Source organism: Taudactylus pleione, unplaced genomic scaffold, assembly GCF_031769625.1.
Source record: "Taudactylus pleione unplaced genomic scaffold, aTauple2 ptg000206l, whole genome shotgun sequence".
Lineage (NCBI taxonomy): Eukaryota > Metazoa > Chordata > Amphibia > Anura > Myobatrachidae > Taudactylus > Taudactylus pleione.
This window is the reverse complement of record NW_028284608.1, coordinates 12,215,001-12,234,256: the sequence shown is the minus strand read 5'-3', so window position 1 is coordinate 12,234,256 and position 19,256 is coordinate 12,215,001. Positions and strand designations below refer to the sequence as shown.

At 48.8% G+C, this 19,256-nt stretch overlaps 1 protein-coding gene across 1 annotated transcript in view; it reads left to right on the top strand.

The window, feature by feature from the left end:
• Window positions 1–18,876: 18,876 nt before the first annotated feature.
• The window catches only part of LOC148517920 (uncharacterized), a 1,284-nt gene continuing 904 nt past the window's right edge, over window positions 18,877–19,256 (top strand). The window contains exon 1 of the mRNA XM_088478065.1: window positions 18,877–19,256. This exon is cut by the window's right edge and continues 904 nt beyond it. Within this exon, the coding sequence (XP_088334191.1) occupies window positions 18,877–19,256 (380 nt within the window).

Here is a 19,256-nt window from a genome sequence, read left to right as displayed (position 1 = left end):
ATACCCTCTCTTAAGCTCTACGATCATGTCGGTGTAAAAACCTTCCATGTCACATGTGCCATGACGCTACTTTGTTAATTATGCACTCCCATAAACCGTATGCACTCCCATAAAACGCTGTTCGCATAATTAGGCACGCCTGCGTTCAGATCTCCACTCCCCCGTTTTCAAGCACCTTCCCCTGTTACCACCCACAAACTCCTCATTCTGTCACTCAAACTACCGACCTGGCTGTGTTCAAGGAGAGAGAAATTTCTGATCGTAGCGGCTAGTTTGCGCATGCGCATTGCAAACTTTACGCATTCACAGTATAGCGAACATCGGTGGCATACGACCGTGCGGCCGCAACAACCGACTCTGAATGAGGTCCCAAGAGTAGACTCTCGGCACCAGTCAAGCAGTGGGTTAAACTTGGCGCCAGGCTGACTGCAGCTCGCCGTCCGTCAACCATGAAGTGGCGGCTACTTAAATTTGCCACCGGCCCTGAGCCAATCGTGTCTCGCAGACTGGCAGCTAATCAGCGACACCATGTCACAGCTCTACACGATCATGGCATCTGACGTGGATGGACGCCATGTGAAAAGCTCCACCACGGTCAAGAAGAAAGATGCCCGTGGCCAGTAGGATGCAGCAAAGAAAAGGCTGCGCTGATGGCCATGACGGCCGAAGAAAGAAGCTGAGGACAGGAGAATGCTGCAGTGGAGGAAAGCAAAATAGCTAATGAAGTCCCCCATTGCAACCTCTTCCATCATACCGGTAGGCAGCCTTGGGCCACCTGTATTATTTCCTCTTAGACCACCATGGTTGTCAGGTGTTGTCAGGTGTTAGGCCTGGGGACACCAGTCAGTCCTCAGGCCTGAGCAACAATTAGGCAGGCCTCAGGCCTAAACCACAGGAGTTGGTGACTTTGGACATTAGGCCCAGGTCACTTTATTTATATTTAGGCAAGTCTGAGTCTGTTGAAGAAGTGACTCTGGTCCTTATGCCCAGGTCACTTGGTTTGTGCGGAAAGTAGGCAGGCACTAGACCTGACAACCCTGTTAGTGACCCTGGTCACTTGTTAAAACTGGGTACAGTAGGTCATAATCCTGAGGTCATTAAAGAAAGTGACTCTGGGCAGTAAGCCCATGACACTGTGTAATAGGTTATGTGGGCACAATGCCCATTGCCACTGGTAGTAGCCTGGGTATTAGGTCCAGGCTATTTAAAATAAAGGACCCCAGATAGGCGGGCACAAGGCCCATTGTGAGTAAGCCTGGGCGTTTGGCCCAGGCCAAAGTGTTACATTTCAAAATATGAAACATTGTCAAGAGGACATATTTGTAGGAGGGTGCAAATTTATAGTTTGCAGGGGGGTGCTGAACATCCTAGCAGAGCTAGGGAAGAGATAGGGGAGGCCAGGAGATGCTGGGGATGAAATAAGAGGAAGCTACAAGCAAGAATGATAATAAACAGAAATTTGACAGGCCCAAAGAGCGCCCCCTAACCTGTGGTGTCCTGTGCGATGGCACCGGCCGCACTACCCTAGCTACCGCCCTGCACCCTAGCACCGACCCTCCCTAAAGCCTTGATATTTAAAACAGCCTGCTCCTGAATGGTTGAGTGCAGGGCAGTGTCTTGGTCAAGACACAACAATACCATGAGCTATCTGATTTAATTGATGACTCCACTGTGAGGTTTTTGTGTTAAGCCCCAATAGACAGGCATTTTTCAATGACTACCCTTTCATTAATTAGATTGCTTCATGTGTTTCTTAATTTTCCTTTTATGGAAACCTTTATTTCACTACTTGCCTACCTTGGAACACTGGGCCTGCTTCAGATCCGCTCGCAAGCCAGTGCGCACGCGCGAGCCCTGGAGCGAGCTCAAAAAACACTCGCTCCGTGGCTCACTACAAAAGTGGCGGCTGTCGATGTTGATCGACAGCTCGCCCTGTTTTGTAGGCGTGGCGGGGGGTGGCTTCACAAACGGAGGCGTTCCCAAGCGAATGCCTGCCGTTTGTGGGCGGCCCCACTGACCTCACCAGTGAAGTCAGTGGGAGAGCTTCCGGCTCTATTAGAGCTGGAAGCTCTCTGGGGCTTGCGGCAACGAGACCCTACAACAAGGGTCTCGTCGCAAGCCCGATGGTCACGATGGTCTTGACCATGGTGACCATTATCCTGGCCACTCGCAATAGCTGTGGGTGGTCACCCACAGCTATACGAGCAGCCAGGAGGACGCACTAAAAAAAAAAAAAAAAAGCCCTGATTCAGAGCGAGCACTCTTTCAGAGCGTCCATCTCTGAATCAGGCCCACTGTCCTACTGACTCATTACAGGACTCAATCTGGAATACAGCCTGGCACCAGATACACCAAAAAGACTTAGGGGTATATTTACTAACATTCGAATTTGCATTTTGAGTGATTTGGCATTCGATTTGCAAATCGAATGTAAAATCGAATTTACAACCGAATTTTACTCAAATCGAACTCAAGGCCTGATTCAAACCCAGTCGCTAGATGTGGACGCTTGCTCCCAGCGTATGCAAATTCAGCGTAGTGACATCAATTCAGGCGATCGCACGGCAGGGCATAGTGACATCAATTCAGGCGATCGCACGCCCTCTATGTCTTGGCGTGCGATCACTTTGTGTATGCAGACGCCCACCAGCCAGTCTTAGCCGCCCACTAGCGCACGTCATCTCCAGGAAGTGTATGCAACCATCGGTACATCGGGTTCCATCGGAAGTGACCGCATCGCTTGCGGTTGACTGTACCCTACCACAAGCACTGCGAGCACTTCAGTGTATAATTCAACCAGGTAACATATACTATGACGCTGCCTGTTAATTATGCACGCCTCTGAAATGGCGTTAAGATGTTCAGGCACGCCTGCGTTCGCACCTCCACTCCCTCATTTCCAGTGGCTTGCCCCTGTTACCACCCACAAACGGCTTGACTTGTCACTCATTCAGCTGGGCTGTCTCTGCTGGGCGAGCGATTGCTTTCCGATCGCTCGGACTAGTTCGCACATGCGCACTGCGATGCATACGCATGCGCACTTTGCAAAACATCGCTCGCTAGCCAATGGGTCTGAATCAGGCCCTCAAATCGAACATCGGAAAAACATTGGTACTATTACATAGACCAACACACAAATTCCTTATTTACTATCATTCGATTTGAAATTGAACACAAAATCGAACTTCAAATCCCAAATGAATAGAGCTGCTTTATGCTTTCGATTTGAGAATGAGCAGGTCGGATTGACACAGATACGGTGCATGCATACATCATTGAGATGCATGCATGTATCTTACTGTAAAAAGCTTATGCCCACACACATAGCAATGTACTCACGATACGACGATGTGTCCAATTTCCCTTGAAATCTCCCCGGCAGCTGTGAACATGATATGCACACAATTCGCATACAATATGCTGTCCAATCTTCATCCGATCTCCTGCAACCAGAGTTTTTAACAGTGCATTTGTGTCTAGATTGTCAGATCTGCCGTACTGCACGGCAGATCTGAAAATGCGATGTGTGACCTGCGGGGGCGCGCATCGCATCGTGATCGTGAGTGGGGACTCACGATTTGGGAATTTTTTACCAGATCTGTCGTTCCAATGTGTCGGAATCGGCCAGATCGGGAAAAAAATCGCTATGTGTGTGGGTACCTTTAGAGTTATATTTAGAAGAAAAATTACGTGGGGTCCCACCTAAAACAGCACCAGCCCCGGACTTTGCATAGCCAGTCCTGGTTGTCTAAGTACAGGGAAAAAAATACGTAGGGTTCCACTGTACTTAGGGCCTGATTCAGATGCGCTCGCTATTTGTGAGCGCTCGCTCTGAATCAGGGCAGAATTTAAAAAAAAAAAAAAAATCCGCCTCCAGGCTGCTCGCATAGCTGTGGGTGACCACCCACAGCTTTTGCTAGCGGCCTGGCGATGCTCCCGATTATCGCGACCATCGGGCTTGCAACGAGACCCTTGTGGTAGGGTCTCGGCTACCCGCAAGCCCGGGTGAACGTCCTGCTCTAATAGAGCTGGAAGTTCACTACTGACATTACGAATGATGTCAGTAGGGCTGCCCACAAACGGCAGGCATTCCTTTGTGAACGTCTCCATTTGTCCAGCCACCTCCCCTCCACGCCTACAAAATGGGACGATCTGTCGATCAACATCAACAGCCGCCCCGTTCTGTAGCGAGCCCCGGAGCGAGTGGTTCTTACTCGCTCTGAGGCTCGCGCACGCGCTTCGCGCATGCCGCACGTGTGCACTGGCCGATCATCGACCAGCTTGCGAGTGCAAGTGGGTCTGAGTCAGGCCCTTAGTACAACCAGCACTGGGCTCTGGGAACCAATCCTGGCTCTGGAATTACAGGGGAAAATAAAATCGTAGTGTTCCCCTGTAGGCTCCAGAACCAGCACTGGACCCTTTCTAGCGGGGGGGCAGATGCCACAGCCAGGGGAGCCCTTTCACAAGGCCCCCCAGCCGCAGCATCAGCCCTGCTAGTCAGCCCAGGCCAGGGATCCTTGGCGAGTTGGGGACCCCCCCCAAAGAAAGGGGTCCTCCTCTCCAGGGCACCCCTGGCCTAGGCTGATAGCCCGGGGCTATCCCCACTACCCCTGGGAGGTGGGTGGTGGGTTGATAGTGTAGGTGTATAAAAAAAGAAGATTAAACATATTGTCTTTACAGTAAAACTGCAGGTCCCAGCAAGCCTCCCCCGCATGCTGGTACTTGGGGAACCACAAGTAATAGCATGCAGGGCATTAAAGGCCCGCTGGTACCTGTAGTTCACCTGTAAAGAAATGTTTAAATAAACACAAGACACATGCACCGTGAAATTACATCTTTAATACATACATACACACTCACGCATACTCACCTACATTACCTGGACTGGTCCCCTTGTCCCTGTAGGCATCCATGGTCTTCTTAAAATAAAGAAAAAAAACGACCCACACACTAGATAACAACCAGGATGGTTGTTATCTCCCGAATTAAGAGCTCAGACGCGGCTATAGCCTTTGTAGAGCCGTATCTGAGCATTCATTGGCTGAGAGAGGTCAGCCCCCGTCTCAATGGTGGGAACAGCAGAATAAACTTTAGTTACCCTGCGGCTCTTCATTGACTTCAATGGAGGGAGCCGTTCATTGGCTGAGAGGCGGGGGCTGACCTCTCTCAGCCAATGAACGCTCAGACACGGACCTTTAAAGGAAGAAGCCGCGTCTCAGAGCTTCAGTCGGGAAGTAACAACCACCCTGGTTGTTACTTAAGTGCGTGGTTCGTGTTTTTTGTTTTTAGAAGACCATTGATGCCTACTTTGGACCAAAGAGGACCGAACTACGCATAGGAGGTGAGTATGTTTTTTTTCCACAGGTACCGTATGGAATTTCTACTGGACAAGGGGACCGATGCTACATGAATGCATAGGTGAGTATGAGTACATGTGTGTGTGCATGTGTGTGTACATGTGTGAGTGCATGTATGTTTAATAAAATTATACTGAGTACGGTGTGTGTGTCCTGTGTTTTTTTAATATTGCTTTTGCAGTGGAATTACAGGTACCAGCGGGCCCGCAATGCCCCTCATGCTGGTACTTGTGGTTCTCCAAGTACCAGAATGCGGGTGAGGTTTGCTGGGACCTGCAGTTCCACAGCAAAAGACAATATTTAAAACTATATATAATGCACTACATTTACACTATCAACCCGCCACCCACCGCCCAGGGGTGGCGGGGATAGCCCTGGGCTATCAGCCTAGGCCAGGGATGCCCTGGAGAGGAGGACCCCTTTCTTGGTGGGGGTCCCCAACTCGCCAAGGATCCCTGGCCTGGGCTGACTAGCGGTCAGGGCTGTTGCTGCGGCTGGGGGGCCTTGTGAAAGGGCTCCCCTGGCTGTGGCATCAGCCTCCCGCTAGAAAGGGTCCGGTGCTGGTTCTGGGTATTACAGGAGGACCCTACGCAATTATTTCCCCCTGTAATTCCAGAACCAGGACTGGTTCTCAGAGCCCAATGCTGGTTGTACTAAGTACAGTGGAACCCTACGCAATATTTTCCCTGTACTTAGACAACCAGGACTGGCTATAAAAAGTCTGGGGCTGGTTCTGTTTTGGGGGGGGGACCCCAAGTAATTTTTTATCTGAGTAAAAAAAGTACTCAAAAAATATAAATAAGACAGAGTGGTTCACCCAGGTCCTTATCGTGGCTGTCCAATAGACAAGTGGAACTGTGGTGTAGAGTCTTCCTTGGTGAGTAAATCAGGATCATGCAACACGTTTTGTTTGGAAATAAACTTCCCTGAGACTGTTCAATTAGGCTAGTCCAGACAGAAGATCAGAGAGGCTAGTCCAGACAGAAGATCAGAGAGGCTAGTCCAGACAGAAGATCAGTGAGGCTAGTCCAGACAGAAGATCAGTGAGGCTAGTCCAGACAGAAGATCAGAGAGGCTGGTGCAGACAGAAGATCAGTGAGGCTAGTCCAGACATAAGATCAGAGAGGCTGGTGCAGACAGGAGAAGAAGAGAGACTGGTGCAGGCATGGGAAGGGCACAGAGGCTGGTGCAGACAGGAGAAGAGCAGAGCGGCTGGCACAGAGAGAAGAGCAGAGCGGCTGTCATAGTCAGAAGAAGAGAAGAGAGGCTGGCTTCGATATGTGAAGAGCAGTGAGGCTGGCAGGGGCTGGCTGGCAACTTTTAGGCTGGGGGGCAAATGCACGCAGGCGGCCCTGGCAGAGGGGTAGCGTGTAGCCAGGGTGCCCGAAGAACGTGCGTGCTACGGCGCCCCCCCCCTCAAGTGTTCCAGGGAGGAAGCTGGTCCAAGTGTAATGTAAAGTAAAAATAAAGATTAGGAACAGCCCTGTCGTGGTGCCCATATGCAGTGCCCCCCTGTGCCCCAGGAGAGGACCCCCTTATGCAGGCCTCCAGCAGTGATCCCCCTATGCAGTGCCCCTTATACAGTGCCCCCAGTAGTGGTCCCCCCTGTGCAGTGCCCCTTGTGCCCCCAGTAGTAAGCCCCTTATATAGTGCCCCCATTAATGGTACCCCCTATGCAGTGCTCCTTATATAGTGCCCCCAGTAGTACCAGCCTCCCCCCCAGTAGACACACGTAGTAAAAAAAAAAACCCACTTGCCTGAATCCCCGCTCCCGCCGTCGCCATCCGCTCCTCCGTCTGTCCTTCCCGGGCCGGGGCGCTCTGCATCATGGGAGAGACATCATATGACGTCATGACGCCCCTCCCATTGCCCACTGCGGGAGCCGGGAGATGGAGCGGCTCCCGCAGTGGGCGCAGCAGCAGCTAATGAGAGTCTGACAGACTCTCATTGGCTGCTGATCAAAACAAACACACAGCTGCCGGAGCCGGCGGCTGTGTGTTTGTCACTTGTGTAGCGCTGACCGAACTCCGTCCGGTCAGCGCTACACATTCGGTGCAGTCTGTGTCACATGTGGCACCCTGCCCCCTGGCCCAGCCCGCCACTGGAGGCTGGCACAAACAGAAGATCAGAGAGGCCTGCGCAGATAGGAGAAGAGCAGGGAAGCTGGAGCAGACAGGAGAAGAGCAAAGAGGCTGGCGCATACACGAAAAGAGCATAGAGACTGGTGTAAACAGGAAAGAGCAGAGAACCTGGCACAGCCAGGAGAACAGCAGAGAGGCTGGTACATGCAGGAGAAGAGCAGAGAGGCTGGCCCAGACAGGAGAAGAGCAAGGAGGGTGGTGCAGACAGGAGAAGAGCAGGGAGACTGGTACACACAGGAGAAGAATGAAGAGGCCGGCGCAAATTGGAGAAGAGCATAGAGGCTGGAAGATGTAGACATACTTATGTTTACATGTGCAGGGTTAAGAGAAGGAGAATCCTTAAACTGGTAGAGTAGGAGAGGAGAAGAGATGTGGTCCAAGATGATGTGATCATGTCCTCTTCAGTGGGCAGCACAGCATGTAAATTGGCCCTGATACTCCTAATGGAGTATGATTGTGCTTCTTTTTTTATACGGGCCTGATTGTGAAGCATTCCGTAGCTTGGCCCTGGTACCTAGCAGTATTGTAGATTATAGGCTACATATCGTACAATTTACCGGGAGAGTGATCTGCAGGATCTCACCCCGGTAATGGCCACTAGTGTATTTTTAGTCTAATGACCATGCATGCGCAGTAGCACGCTGGGTGTCCCTCAGCAAGTAGTGATCTCATTAACGATAACTTTATATATCACAGGGACAGGCTCCTGTCAGAGCCCTGTCCCTGGATGTGTTTATTAACACATCCGGACGGTACATAATTTCTTCATGCCACAAATAGTGGAGCTAAGAAATTATAATTATCGGGTTTAAAACCCGATAATGAATAAATATGCCTCATAGAAACATAGGCTATAGGCAAAAGAGCCTTTATGTGCTGATGTCAGTGACTTGGGATATGGGCTGGCCTAAGTGTCAGACTGGGCCCGCTGTAGGGGCGTGACTAGACACTGGGTGGGTGTGGTCATCCATTTAAGGGGCGGAGCCATCCCCACAAAGAATATGGGAAACTATTATGCAGTCTCAGATAATCAGGCACAGCACTGTGTAAGAAGCACTGGTGTCCGTGAACTCAAGACCCACTGATCCACACAATGCACAAACACAAGGCAAACGCAGAGCCCAAACACTAGTTTAACTTATGGTGAAAAGCTATTACCATTGTGACAAAAGTAAGATGCTATAGGGCATGGGTTTGATTTGTGTGGCATTTGCACGTTTATATAAATAATAAATAATTCTGGTATTATACAGTTATCTTAGTCTTACAACTGGGTTAGAGCAGCTTACAAGTAAAAATATACAAGTTTACGCAGAGCTGTATCTAGACATTGTCCTGCCCTGGGTGAAAAACAACAACAATCCCCAGCCCCCCGACCCCCACTTTACTCATGACCATACTTGCTTACTCTCCCGGGACTGTCGGGAGCCTCCCGAAAATCGGGTTCCGCTCCCGACACCCCGCAAGACTAGGCAAGTCCCCCGGAATGGACGCCGGCACCCCTCTAACCCCCCGCGCCAGCCGCAAAAGTGGGCGGTGCGGGGGTGTGATGACGCGATTCGTGCTGAATCGCGTCATCGTAGCCCCGCCCCCTGCCTTATAATGCCAGTAATATTGTCATTATAAAGCGGGGGGCAGGGCCACGATCACTCAATCGCGTAGGCATGCCTCTGCTCCGCCTATTTGACCCGCCCCCATCCTCCCTGCTGGACGGACCTGCCAGCCCCCTCCCGGATTCCCCTGCCGAAATGTCGGCAAGTATGCTTATGACACTGGGCCTGATTTAATAAGGATCGCAACTGCGACTGCACTAGAGATTACGCATGCAGTCTCACTGCAATAGTATGCTAATCCATTGCGATCGCTATGCCACCGCAGCACAACATAAGGACGCCCACTTTACCTTATACACATCCGTAATGTTTTAGCAAGACTGTGAAACCATCGGTAACATGGAGTACTATCGCAGCCTCGCACACACTTGCACAAGCTCTGACCTTACTCAGGAATTGCTAACTTCACTGCACGCTATGAGTACTCAGGCTGCGTAAGGCTTTGCAGTGGATAGTTTATGCATGCCCATGCAACGGCGTTCAAACGCACTGGCACGCCTGCATTTCGTCGACCACCCCCTTCGTCACCTCTCACAAACGGCACTTCCTGTCAATCACTTTGCGATGGGTCTGTGTAGCCACTGTGATTACAGTCCCGATCGCAGTGGCTGGTTGCGCAAGCACACTGTGATGCATACATATGCACAGTACGCAACAATCGGCCGATTGCATGCTATTAGCAGTTTGTGATTCTTGCTGAATCAGGCCAGCACACTTATTCCTCATAAAATACTTCACCCACCTTCTGAAAAATCTTTCACACATCAATGCAGTATATATTACCTCTTACCCACTACGACTTACAGACTCACAGGACTGGAGCTGGTGGATTTTGCACCCTGTGGTGGCCCCAGATGTCATGATGTCACTATGAGGGAGCAGGGCTGTTGGTACAAGGGAGAGAAGCTTTTGGAGCATCCTTAGGATGTTCAAGATAGCTCTGTGATGGCCTGCGACAGGACTAGGGGGGAGCAGAGTGCCAGACAGTGACTAGGCTGCAAGGTGCACTTCCAGGCAGGGCCTGATTAAGCTTTCTGGGGGCCCAGAGCACTTAAGACCCCCCTGCCCACCCCCACTCCTCTGGCACTCCCCCTCTTGTCAGTACTAGGGGTGTGCACCGGCCACTTTTCGTGTTTTGTGTTTTGGTTTTGGATCTGGATCTTTCTTCGTGTTTTGGATCTGGATTGGTTTTGCCAAAACCACCCTTCCGTGTTTTGGGTTCTGGGTTTTGTGTTTTGGATCTGTATTTTTTTGAAAAAAAGCATAAAAACAGCTAAAATCACAGAATTTGTGTGTTTTTCTGCTCCTATGCTATTATTAACCTCAATAACCTTAATTTCCACTCATTTCCAGTCTATTCTGAACACCTCACACCTCACAATAGTGTTTTTATGACCAAAAGGTTGCACAGAGGTAGCTGGATGACTATGCTAAGAGATACGAGTGGGCGGCACAAACATGTGGCCCATCTAGGAGTGAAACTGCAGTGACAGACAGGATGGCAGTTTGAAAAACAAGGCCCCAAACAGTACATAATGCAAAGAAAAAAAAGAGGTGCAAGATGGAATTGTCCTTGGGCATTCCCACCCACCCTTATGTTGTATAAATAGGACATGCACACTTTAACAAACCAATCATTTCAGCGCCAGGGTCTGCCACACGACTGTGGCTAAAATGATTGGTTTGTTTGGGCCCCCACAAAACAAGCTGGCAATTAATCTGTCCCTGCACAAACTGGCTCTACGGAGGCAAGATGTCGTCCTCATCCTCCTCATCCACCGATTCCTCACCCTCTTCAGTGTTGTGTACATCCTCATCCTCACAGAGTGTTAACTCGTCCCCGCTGGAATCCACCACCACAGGTCCCTCTGTACGTTCTGGAGGCTGGTCTCCCTGGAAGAGTTGATAATTCATTTTTATGAACATCATCTTCTCCACATTTTGTGGAAGCAACCTCCTACGCCTTTCGCTGACAAGGTTCCCAGCTGCACTAAACACTCTTTCGGAGTACACACTGGAGGGGGGGCTACTTAGGTAAAATAGAGCCAGTTTGTACAGGGGCCTCCAAATTGCCTCTTTTTCCTGCCAGTACAGGTATGGACTGTCTAACATGCCTACTTGGATGCTGTCACCGATGTAATCCTCCACCATTCTGTCAATGGTGACAGTATCATATGCAGTGACAGTAGACATGTCAGAAATTGTTGCCAGGTCCTTCAGTCCGGACGAGATGTCCAAACTTGGTCCTGCCTGCCCTGCATCACCGCCAGCGGGTTGCTTAGGATACCTAAGTTTTTTCCTGGCAGCCCCAGTTGCGGGAGAAAATGAAGAAGGAGCTGTTGACGTGTCACGTTCCGCTTCAGCTGACAGTGTTTTCACCAGCAGGCCTTTGCACCTCTGCAGGCTTGTGTCGGCCAGAAAGAGAGACACCACATAGGCTTTAAACCTAGGATCGAGCATGGTGGCCAAAATGTAGGGGTATGATTTCAACAGATTGACCACCCTGGAATCCTGGCAAAGCGAATGAAGGGCTTCATCCACAAGTCCCACATGCCGAGCGGAATCGCTCCATCTTAGCTCCTCCTTCACTTTCTCCAGCTGCTCCTGCAAAAGCCTGATGAGGGGAATGACCTGACTCAAGCTGGCAGTGTCTGAACTGACTTCACGTGTGGCAAGTTCGAAGGGCTGGAGAACCTTGCAGAACACGGAAATCATTCTCCACTGCGCTTGAGTCAGGTGCAAACCCCCTCCTTTGCCTATGTCATAGGTGGATGTATAGGCTTGAATGGCCTTTTGCTGCTCCTCCATCCTCTGAAGCATATAGAGGGTTGAGTTCCACCACAACCTCTTGCTTCAGGTGATGGCGGGGCAGGTTCAAGAGTGTTTGCTGGTGCTCCAGTCTTCGGCACGCAGTCGCTGAATGGCGAAAGTGGCCAGAAATTTTTCGGGCCACCCAAAGCATCTCCTGCACGCCCCTGTCGCTTTTCAGAAAATTCTGCACCACCAAGTTTCTTGTGTGAGCAAAACATGGAACGTGCTGGTATTTGCCCAGATGTAATGCCCGCACAATATTGGTGGCGTTGTCAGATATCACAAATCCCCAGGAGAGTCTAAGTGGGGTAAGCCACTGGGCGATGATTTCCCTCAGTTTTTCTAAGAGGTTGTCGGCGGTGTGCCTCTTACTGAAACTGGTGATAAACAGTGTAGCCTGCCTTGGAACGAGCTGGCGTTTCTGAGATGCTGCTACTGGTGATGCTGCTGTTGTTGCTGCGTAAGGTGATACATCTACCCAGTGGGCTGTCACAGTCATATAGTCCTTAGTCTGCCCTGTTCCACTTGTCCACATGTCCGTGGTTAAGTGGACATTGGGTACAACCGCATTTTTCAGGACACTGAGGACACTTTTTCTGACGTTTCTGTACAGTCTCGGTATCGCCTGCCTAGTGAAGTGGAATCTACACGGGATTTGGAACTGGGGACACACTACCTCCATCAATTGTCTAAATCCCACTGCACTAATGGCGGATACCGGACGCACGTCTAACACCAACATAGTAGTCAAGGCCTCAGTTATACGTTTTGCTTCAGGATGACTGCTGTCATACTTCATCCTCCTCGCTAAGGACTGTTGGAGGGTCAATTGTTTAGTAAAAGTAGTGGTGTTCCTACTTCCTCTCTGGGATGATGAACGACTCCCAGCAGCAGCAACAGCAGCAGCGGCAGCAGGAGGCATAGCAATGCAGGATCCTCCGGAGAAATCCCAGATAGGAGAGTCAGTCATGCCAGTGACATGGCCTGCAGGACTACTTCCGATCCTGACTAAGGAGGAAATTGACGAGGAGGGAGTTGACGGTGTGGTTTGCAGGCGCTTGGATACAACAGGACAACGGGATTTAGGTGTCCCTGGACTGCTTACGGTCTTAGCCAAAGTTTCTGAACCTGACAGTAACTTTTTATGAACGCGCTGCAGGTGCCGTATAAGGGAGGATGTTCCTAGGTGGTTAACGTCCCTACCCCTACTTATTTCACCTTTGCATATGGTACATATGACAAGACAGTTGTTGTCCGGATATGGATAGAAATATTGCCAGACCAAAGAGGTGGAATGTTTGGTCTTCTGCCCAGGCATGACCGTGATGGGCTTTTTCATCCCACGGACAACAACTGTCTCCCCCGGAGCCTGATTTAAACAAACCACATCACCATCAGAATCCCCCTCGCCAACTTCCTCCTCAGTGCCAGCTACACCAGTATCCTCATCCTGTTGTACTTCAACAGTGACATCTTCAATTTGCATATCAGCAAGTGGACTGTGGGTGCTCCTTTCAGCACTTGCAGGGGGCGTGCAAATGGTGGAAAGAGCCACCTCTTCCCGTCCAGTGCTGGGAAGGTCAGGCATCGCAACCGCCACCACACTTGGACTCTCCTTGGAGATTTGTGATATCTTCTTAGAATGCACAGTTCTTCGCTGTGCTTTTGCCAGCTTAACTCGTTTGATTTTTTTAGCGGGAGGAGGGCTTCCATCGTCATGTGAAGCTGAACCACTAGTCATGAACACAGGGAAAGACCTTAGCCGTTCCTTGCCACTCCGTGTCGTAAATGGCATATTGGCAAGTTTACGTTTCTCTTCAGATGATTTAAATGTTTTTTTCAAGGTCATTTTCCTGAACTTTGTCATTTGGGATTGTATGTGCCCTCTACTATGACATTGGGCATCGGCCTTGGCAGACGACGTTGATGGCATGTTATTGTCTATGTCATGACTAGTGGCAGCAGCTTCAGCACTAGGAGGAAGTGGTTCTTGATCTTTCCCTATTTTATTTTTATCGGAGAAAGTTTGGTCCTCCATTTATGTTATATTGATATATACGTGTGGCTAAGGCAAACACACAAACACAGAAAATAATTTTTTATTTTTGTTGGAGACTAGTGCACTTTGTGGGTTACACCACCCTTTAAGAAATGAGCCAGCCGGCTCTTTACTTATGGGACACAGGCGAACGCTTGGCGCTGCTCCTTTGTTGATGCACGTGCAGCTACAGCCCACACAATTCACAAAGACAGAAAAAAAAGGAAGAATTTTTTAATCTTTGTGGAGCGCACTTTGGGGGTTACACCACCCTTTAACAGACAGACGCACGCTTGGCGCTGCTGCTTTGAGGATGCACGTACAGTGCAGACAATGCACAAACACAGAAGAAAATATTTTATTTTTGTTGGAGTGCACTTTGGGAGTTACACCACCCTTTAACAGACAGACGCATGCTTGGCGCTGCTCCTTTGTTGATGCATGTGCAGCCACAGTGCACACAATTCACAAACACAGAAAATATTTTTTTATTTTGTTTGGAGTGCACTTTGGGGGTTACAGCACCCTTTAACGGTCAAGCCAGCTGGCCCTTTACTTATGACACAGGCGCACGCTTGGCACTACTTTGTTGATGCACGTGCGGCTACTGCGCACACAATTCACAAACACAAAAAAATATATTTTTTTATTTTTTTTTGGAGTGCACTTTGGGGGTTACAGCAGCCTTTAACGGACAAGCCAGCCGGCTCTTTACTTATGGGACACAGGCGCACGCTTGGCGCTGCTCCTTTGTTGATGCACGTGCAACCACAGTGCACACAATTCACAAACACAGAAAATATTATTTTATTTTGTTTGGAGTGCCCTTTGGGGGTTACAGCACCCTTTAACGGTCAAGCCAGCCGGCCCTTTACTTATGACACAGGCGCACGCTTGGCACTACTTTGTTGATGCACGTGCGGCTACTGCACACACAATTCACAAACACAAAAAATATATTTTTTTATTTTGTTTGGAGTGCCCTTTGGGGGTTACAGCACCCTTTAGCGGACAAGCCAGCCGGCCCTTTACTTATGGGACACAGGCGCACGCTTGGCGCTGCTCATTTGTTGATGCATGTGCAGCCACAGTGCACACAATTCACAAACACAGAAAATATTTTTTTATTTTGTTTGGAGTGCCCTTTGGGGGTTACAGCACCCTTTAACAGACAAGCCAGCCGGCCCTTTACTTATGGGACACAGGCGCACGCTTGGCGGTGCTCCTTTGTTGATGCACGTGCAGCCACAGTGCACACAATTCACAAACAAAGAAAAAATTTTTTTATTTTGTTTGGAGTGCACTTTGGGGGTTACAGCACCCTTTAACGGTCAAGCCAGCCGGCCCTTTACTTATGACACAGGCGCACACTTGGCACTACTTTGTTGATGCACGTGCGGCTACTGCTCACACAATTCACAAACACAAAAAATATATTTTTTTATTTTGTTTGGAGTGCACTTTGGGGGTTACAGCACCCTTTAACGGTCAAGCCAGCTGGCCCTTTACTTATGACACAGGCGCACGCTTGGCACTACTTTGTTGATGCACGTGCGGCTACTGCGCACACAAATCACAAACACAGAAAAAATATTTATTTTTTTTGCACTTGGGGGGAGCACCCCTGATGGACAGAGCACCCCCTGGACAACACTACAGCACCCCTTTAGGACTGGGACACTGCACTTTGGAGTGGACACAGCCCCTATGGACAACTGTCTGCACAACACAGTCCAGCCAGCCCCTATGGACTTTGGAGGAGTGGACACAGACCATATGGACAACAGCAGGACAGCACAACACAGCCAGCCCCTATGGACTTTGGAGGAGTGGACACAGCCCCTATGGACAACAGCAGCACAGCACAACACAGCCAGCCCCTTTGGACTTTGGAGGAGTGGACACAGCCCCTATGGACAACAGCAGCACAGCGCAGCACAGCACTACACTACACTACACTACACAGCCCAGCCAGCCCTAATTCCCACCCTCCCTCTTCACTGTCCACAGCCGAGTGAGAAAATGGCGCCGACGCGAGTACCTTATATAGAATCCAAAACCCGCGAGACCCGGAAGGCGGGATGATGACGTTTTGCCTCGATTTCAGATCCGAGTCAGGCGGGAAAAGTCGAGCCTGACTCGGATCGGCCTCGGATCGGGGGGGCTCGGGGGGGTTCGGATTTCAGAAATCCGAACCCGCTCACCCCTAGTCATTACTACCCCAAATCATCGTCCTGCTTACCCTTACTCATCAGGACCTTAGAAAATGCACAGGACTGCCCTTAATCCGGCTCTGGTTCCAGGAACCCTGCATAACAAATACAGGAGCCACGAGGCAGCAATGGTGCCACTCCCTAGGCCCTGCACCCCTTGTGGCAGCACTGCTAGCCCATCCCTAGTTATGGCCCTGCAGACATAATCCCTCACCTACTGAAATAGTCTACACTCGCCACCACCACCTGACACTATACCTCCCCTACCACACTTACCTCTCACCAAAGCCACACCACCAACCCACCTTACACCTCTCACATCTATTACTGCAGTATGTAATACCAGAGCCGGCCCTAGGCATAGGTATTATAAGCTTATGCCTAGGGGCGACTGGAATGCCTAGGGGCATTCCAAGGCTCTGCCGCGCTCACCCCCCCCTTCTGCTGACACGGTCGGAGCTATATACAAGTCCAGATCACCGGCACTCACGGGTTCCACAATGTCCTGGGCCGGGTGCCCTACACAGTCAGTCTCTGCCAAACAGGACGAACTGAACATAATCTCCACAAGGCAGCACTCCATGTAAAAAACGACCAAATGTGACAAGATGCTGTCTGCAACGTTTCAGCGCCTTTTATTAGCGCTTTTTTCAAGCATAAAATACATACAAACATGTTACACCTACCAAACATATATAGAGCAGTTAGATACCATGCTGCACCGCGACATCACTTCCTGGCTCCAACCCGGAAGTCCACAGAGCCAGTAGTGACGTCACATCCTCCCATTCAACGGTTACCATGGTAATCACCATGGTTACCAAATAACACAAATACAATGTGACCAAAAACACATGACATATAATTAAAAACAGTCTATCGTGCTCACTGGCCTCTAGATCAAACTAATCAGCGTAATAAACACAATGTGTAGCGAACAGATAGAATGTAATAATACGGCTGTGGACAATATAATATGAGTTTTAGCTATTACGAACATCGTGAACAGATAAATAACTGAACATACAAATTTCAACTTAAGCACAAATCTATTATGCACGACCATAAAGTGTCGCAATCACTATACTGCACACACCACAACGTGCTAAACGCTATAATGGTCATAACATATCAGACAGATACATGAATATTACATAAATCGCAAAGAGTTGACACCTACATTACTTACAAATAGCCAAGCGTAATCAGAATATAAACATATGCATAACAACCAACCTGCATAATAAAAAAATGTAATAATCAAACAAAACACTGGAGCCCCAGAGTTTCATTTAAGCCTCGGGGGAAAAGTGTGTCTAACCTCATAATCCATTGAGACTCACACTGAAGTAATTTGCGCCCACGGTCCCCACCTCTAACGAGAGGGGGAACGTGGTCAATGATTTTATAGCGAAGTGTTGAAAGATTATGTGACGCCATGGCGAAGTGTCTTGCCACTGGCTGCTCGCTGGAACCTGAAGCAAGAGCTGCCCGAATAGCAGATCGATGTTGGGCCATTCTCTCCTTTAAAGTACACTCGGTCTTGCCCACATACATCTTAGAGCAAGGGCACGTTATGACATAAACTATAAATTTAGTTGAACATGTCAAATGATGTCTTATATTATACTTAGTGCCCAAATATGGATGGAAAAAAAACGATCCTGTTTGAAGGGAGCGACACTTAATACAATTGGGACATCTATAACAGCCTACTTTCGGGACACCCATAAAGGATTTATTTAGCTGAGATTTACCCAATAAAGACACATCGTTTCGCACCAAATGGTCCCTCAGATTCTTACCTCTCCGATAACAAGACATTAATTTTTTGTTTTATAATGTTTTAAAATCGTTATCTGATGTTAATATAGGCCATAAAGATTTTGCTTGTTTGTTAATAACAGTACTGGCATGATTGTATTTATTGATCCACAGGTGTCTATCGACACTGCGATCCTTCTTACTATTGTCACGAATCAGCAATTTATCCATAGGAACAGCTGATGCCTTTTCTTTTGCACGATCTAAATTAATTTTATGGTATCCTCTTTGAATGAATTTATCATACATGGTATCTAACTGTTGCAGTGCTTCAGCCCTGTCAGATGATATTCTTAAAGCTCTCAAGAATTGTGAAAAAGGCAACGCATTTTTCAGTGGGACAGGATGAGCACTACTCGCCAACAAAATATTATTCCTATCGGTGGGCTTAGAAAACAATGAGGGCACTAAAAGTCCATCTCTTTTAGTTATGGTGACGTCCAAAAAATTTACGTTGTACCAATCAGAAAGCCTTAGAGTTGAAGTTTCCGATTAGGCCCCTTTTTTATTTGATCCCCAAATTACATAAGGACCCGGTAAAGCCACCGGGCCGTCCTATCATAGCTGCCCGTGGCTCATTATATCAGACCATTTCAACCTATTTAGACGCCCTCCTTGAACCATGTGTACAGGCTAGACCGACCTATCTAAAAGATACCAACCATTTATTGTCATCTTTGAAGTCCTTGCCTAATTTGCCGATAGATTGTGTTTTATGTTCAGTGGATGTTTGTAATCTATATACGTGTATTCCCCATGCACTGGGCTTACGAGCTACTGAAATGTTGATTACTAACAATCCATTGTACAAAGGACCCCCTGTAGATTTGTTTTTACAGATGCTGGAGTTAGTTTAGACCCGCAACTATTTTATGTTCGATGGGCAGTATTTTGTACCGGTCTCTGGCTGTGAGATGGGGGTCCAATGTGGCCCCATCGTATGCGAACGCCTTTATGTTTACTGTCGAACAGGATATATTCTTCACAAATCCTTATGTTGCTAACAATATCATAGCTTATTTTCGCTATATCGATGATTTATTCATTGTGTGGCGAGGGTCCCAACAGACGTTTGTGGCTTTAATTGAACAACACAACAGTTCGACCAGTCCGGTTAAATTCACATATTCTACTGATTTGTACAAGGTAAATTTTTTGGACGTCACCATAACTAAAAGAGATGGACATTTAGTGCCCTCATTGTTTTCTAAGCCCACCGATAGGAATAATATTTTGTTGGTGAGTAGTGCTCATCCTGT